This window comes from Eulemur rufifrons, chromosome 29, assembly GCF_041146395.1.
Source record: "Eulemur rufifrons isolate Redbay chromosome 29, OSU_ERuf_1, whole genome shotgun sequence".
In the NCBI taxonomy this organism is placed as follows: domain Eukaryota; kingdom Metazoa; phylum Chordata; class Mammalia; order Primates; family Lemuridae; genus Eulemur; species Eulemur rufifrons.
Window position 1 is genome coordinate 38,146,282 of NC_091011.1, and position 4,570 is coordinate 38,150,851.

The 4,570-nt window shown below is 42.7% G+C and overlaps 1 protein-coding gene across 2 annotated transcripts; it reads right to left on the reverse strand.

The window, feature by feature from the left end:
- Positions 1-244: 244 nt before the first annotated feature.
- Positions 245-4,358, reverse strand: ARL4A (ARF like GTPase 4A). 2 transcript variants are annotated; one of them, XM_069461964.1, is made up of 2 exons: positions 4,132-4,358; positions 245-3,064 (listed from the first exon to the last, which is right to left on the reverse strand). In XM_069461964.1, exon 2 carries the CDS (start codon positions 2,976-2,978, stop codon positions 2,376-2,378), a length of 603 nt encoding a protein of 200 aa, XP_069318065.1. In that variant the 5' UTR covers positions 2,979-3,064; positions 4,132-4,358; the 3' UTR covers positions 245-2,375. The 2 variants fall into 2 exon arrangements, with proteins under 2 accessions (XP_069318065.1, XP_069318067.1); XM_069461966.1 differs by lacking the exon at positions 4,132-4,358 and adding an exon at positions 3,439-3,542.
- Positions 4,359-4,570: the final 212 nt, after the last annotated feature.

Consider the following 4,570-nt stretch of genomic DNA (forward strand, 5'->3'; position numbering starts at 1 on the left):
TTGTTCTTTGATAGTAATTTGAATTCAAAGTTGTCCAGTCCTTGATTAATATTTTGTATTAAACCCAATAAACTTCAAATGTAAGAAATTTTAAAAATACACTGTAGAAAAGGTATACCTTAATAAAAAAACTAGATATAAAAGCTCTGTCTAAACTCTGCAGAATTTGAGACCCCTTATTATCCTAAGGTATCCATAGCTTGAATAAGTGGTAGGGAGCTTAGAAAACTGAAAAATCTTATGATGAGTTTTGTACTTGAAAATGTCTTGTATAAATAAAAGCTTGTACAGTGTTCACATCATTTTCTTTTTTTGTTGTACACTAAATATGAAAAACTTAGATAATATGGATTTGCTTACCAAATTCTTAGGCTACAAAATAAGGATCACACTTGAACTTTTAACAGATAGTTAAAATAGCACTATTTTATATAGCAACTAAAACAGAAAGTACAGGCTGATTGAAAATCTAAATTAATACGCAGACTTTTTTAGCAAGCTTTATTAACCAATCATGGATCTAGTCATGTTTTGAGCAGATATTATTTCAGTATCAGTAAAGTATGATTTAAAAAAAATTCCTCCCAGAAAATAGCCTTCAATGCCTATCACACCTGAGCAGATTCAAACTACTAGGACTAAATAGCCCAGCTGGTCAAAGTTGTTTTTACACATCTAATTAAAAGCTTCAGCCACAATGGAAATACAGTAAAACTCAAAGTCAATGTTGTCCTAGGGCCTCAAGTAGTTTATTGGTAGTTATTATCCACATTTCTATAAATATAAACATTCTAAGTGACCATCACTAGTGCAGGTACATTTAACATATGAAACCTCCACAGGAAGCTACTTCATTTTGTTTGTAACAAGAATCAAGATTCCAAAAACTCAGTTGTGCCACTAAAAAAATAATAACAACCAAAACAAACTCTGCTAGCAAAGTGCATCTCTTTTGGTGATTTTCAGAACCCATAACTGTTGGCTTTACACATAGAAAATATGTTGATTTGATAATATATGATCACTAGAAGTCTCTACCTGTAGGTTAAGAATTAAATAAAGTTTTTTCCTCCTTATAATTTAGAGTTTTTACAATTTCAATGTAAAACAGCACCAGTGAATTTTCATAAAACAGCTTTGCCACTTTCCCCTTCATTTTCTATAACTGTAATTCTTATCTGCAGTACTGTACCATTTCTTCCTTTCTACAATCAGAACTGGACAGTTGTGTAACACTATTCAGTTTGTAAACAAAAAATTAAAGCTCAGAACACATATAGGATATCTTTTATATTTTCACTTCACAGCACATCAAGTGTTGTTTATAAAGCTTTTGCTCCTCCCAACACACTACAAAAATATATGAAAAACCAGATCTATTTTCAGCCAGCAAATATTAATAGAACAAATATCTTTTAACTGGAATATTTTAGAGCTCATAATTACATCCTCTTGACTGAATTCATCAATTGCTTTCTTCATAAATCCATATATGTATCCAAGCATATGCATTTATTAGTCTACACGTCCATATTTACTACATAAGAGTCAAGTAAATTATTTTAGGTTCTTCAAGTGAAAGTGCTTCTGACAACAAACTATTTCTATAATTGCCCTATATCCCCCCCCAAAAGTTGTTTTAAACCTGTGTAGAAAAATGCATAGCTATTTCTAAAAAGTAAGACTACACACCAAAACATGCTTTGTCAGGAAAACTAATCCATGCACTTGAATATAAACCAAATTATCTTATTTTTATTAAAGTTAGGCCAACTTAATTAAACATCATCTAGAATCAAGATACAGCATTAAATTATTTGATTCCAGAAAATGTCAAAAATCATTTGGCCAAAACTTAAAAAAGCAAATACTTCCTCCTTGTCCCTTACATTAAAAAAGGGCTGGTTGGACCAATATGATCAATATAACTGCATATATATTAATCTACCTTAACATTTCCATTCATTAGCATTTTATCATAACATACAAAGCCTCGTATGAGAATTCATTGCAAAGGCTTCCCCAAAAAAGATATAAGCACAAAACATTAGGCAGACAATCTTCAAAGTTTTATTTCACTAACTTCAGGTCAAATTTCCACAACTGTGTTCTGGTCAATTTACTATCCTTGCTTGGCTTCCCAAAATGGTAGTACCAAAAGATTTGTGGGGTAGGGAGAAGAGACCACTTTAAGAAGCACTGCATTTACTCATCTTCCACAAGGCAACGGAGTTGAGCATTTGACTGTTCAAGAAAACAAAGCCTTAAAAGCATCCAGGAGGGCAGACAGGCAAACCAGGCTATAGACACTCTTCCATTTGTCAAAATCAAACCAGAGAAAACCTACTCCACACAGAAATAAAAGGCATCGATGTTCATCTTTTCTTCTTCTGTTGCCGCAACATTTTTCTTCTTTTAATTATCATATCATGTAGTTTCTCAAGTCCTTCCTTTAGTCCATCTCCTATGATTGCACAGGTAGGCTGCAAATGCCAAGGAGTTGATGAACTCAGTTCACCCATTGCTAACAATTTCTCAATTTCTGAGAGAGACAATGAGTTCCTCAAGTCTTGTTTGTTAGCAACTATAAGTACAGGGACTCCTTGATTTTCTGATATCCTAGTTATTTTATGAAGTTCAGTTTTGGCTTCTTCCATCCTTTCAACATCAACAGAGTCCACAACAAACACGATGCCATCTGTGCATCTGGTATATGACTTCCACAGTGGCCTTAATTTCTCCTGACCACCTACATCCCAGAAGTGAAAAGTGACTGTTTTAGAATTTCCCAAGGTTACCTTAATTTTCTCAGTGTTAAATCCTTTGGTAGGTACAGTATTTACAAATTCATTGAACTGCAGCCTGTATAAGACAGTTGTCTTTCCAGCACAGTCCAAACCCAGAATAACAATGTGGAAGGACTGAAATGAAGGTAGGCTGGACAGGATAGAAGTCTGTTCTGATAGTCCATTCCCCATTTCCAGCTGCAAATAAGTGTCCCAAATTGAAATGCTTTCTTCTTACTGCTTTAGAACTTCTCTTCCTGGGTGATCCAGCTATAAGACTTAAGGAAGGAGGAGAGAATGAATAAATTAATCCCATGAAATACATTAAAACGGGTTTCCTCTAATTTTGCTAAAATAAGCAATACGAGGAATTTAAAACTTGCTTTAGTAAACAAACCAGATAACATATGAAACATACTTAAATTGCGGTAATATGTGCTTTACTCCCCAGAGTCCCCAAACCTTAAAGACCTCATTCCGGATACAACCTAGTCACCCAGTATCTGGTCTAAATCGGCTTAACCACAGAAGTGCCTTCTTTTGGCAGAGAACTAATAATATATAATCCTATCTTGGAGACCTAATTCCACATGCTCAACAGCTTACTCAAGATCACTGTTAGCACCCAACCCCCAAAATAAAAACGTCTCACCTCCCGAATTGGAGTCTGGGTCCCAAAGAGAAAGCATTGGCAGGCGTTTCTACGCAGGGAGAATCACCCCCACATCTGCTCAGTTCGGCTCTCCAAGCAGCTCTGGCAGTCGGGGCACTAGAAACCTTGGACTCAGCCTCAGCCTCCGACCACGCCCACCCCTCACGGCCCACCCATGATCCGAAATTCCATTGGTCACCCGCCTGAGGGCAGACAGGCAATTCCCGCCCCCGTGCCCTAATTGGTGAGGGTAACTGCCGCTCCCAGCGCGCCGGAGCAGTGCTCTCCCTCGGTCCACCGGCACCACCTGTTGCCCTTAAGTTAGAAAACAAGGCACTCTCCGAAGGAGCCGAGCGGCCCCTACAGGGTAAGGAGAGCCTCGGACGGTCAGGTCGCCACCGGCTCCGCCCGCTTCGGAGCACCTGCAGCGCGGCCGACAGGCGCGGAGCCGCGACTCCCACATCCGGGGCCCGCAGTCACCGCTAGCGTATTAACCCTTTGTCCACTGGCTGGCGGGTGCCTACGGTGGGCGCGCCGGCCCCTCAGGCGGGAAAGATCCAACCTGCGTGCCCCGCCGGGGCAGGCCCAGCCTCCCCGCAACAGAATCCCGTCACCTCGCCCCTCCGCACTCCGCCAGCTCTTCTCCCTCGGCAGGGCGTGGCCACCCCAGCCTCCAACCCGATTGCGGCTCACCTGACAAACCGTCCTTCCCTCGTCCGGACTCAACGCCTCCCTCAGCCGCTTGGGAGGCGCGCTGATACCTGTCCGTGGGCACCAGCGAGGCCTGGGCGGCGAAAGGGGACGAGACGCCGCTCCCAGGGGCGCGGGGCGGGCGCCGTAAGCCAAGCTGCCCTAACGGTGTTCGCCCGGCAGCTCCCCGCGCCTGCCGCGGCCCCGCCCCCTTCCCGCGCGTCGCCCGGGCGCCGGCCAGTGGGGGGCGCGCAGGAGCCGGGTCTCCTAGCAACGCCAAAACAGGGTCACGTTCGAACCCGTCGGGCGCTGGCTGCTTGCTAGGTCGGGTGGGGTTTCCGGCCTCCGCCGGGAAGCGGTTGCTCTCGGGAGCGCTTTCTGCCGCTCCCGGCTAGCTTCGGGCAGGCACCGCCCTGTACCGCCTTTCCTCAGGACACCGTAG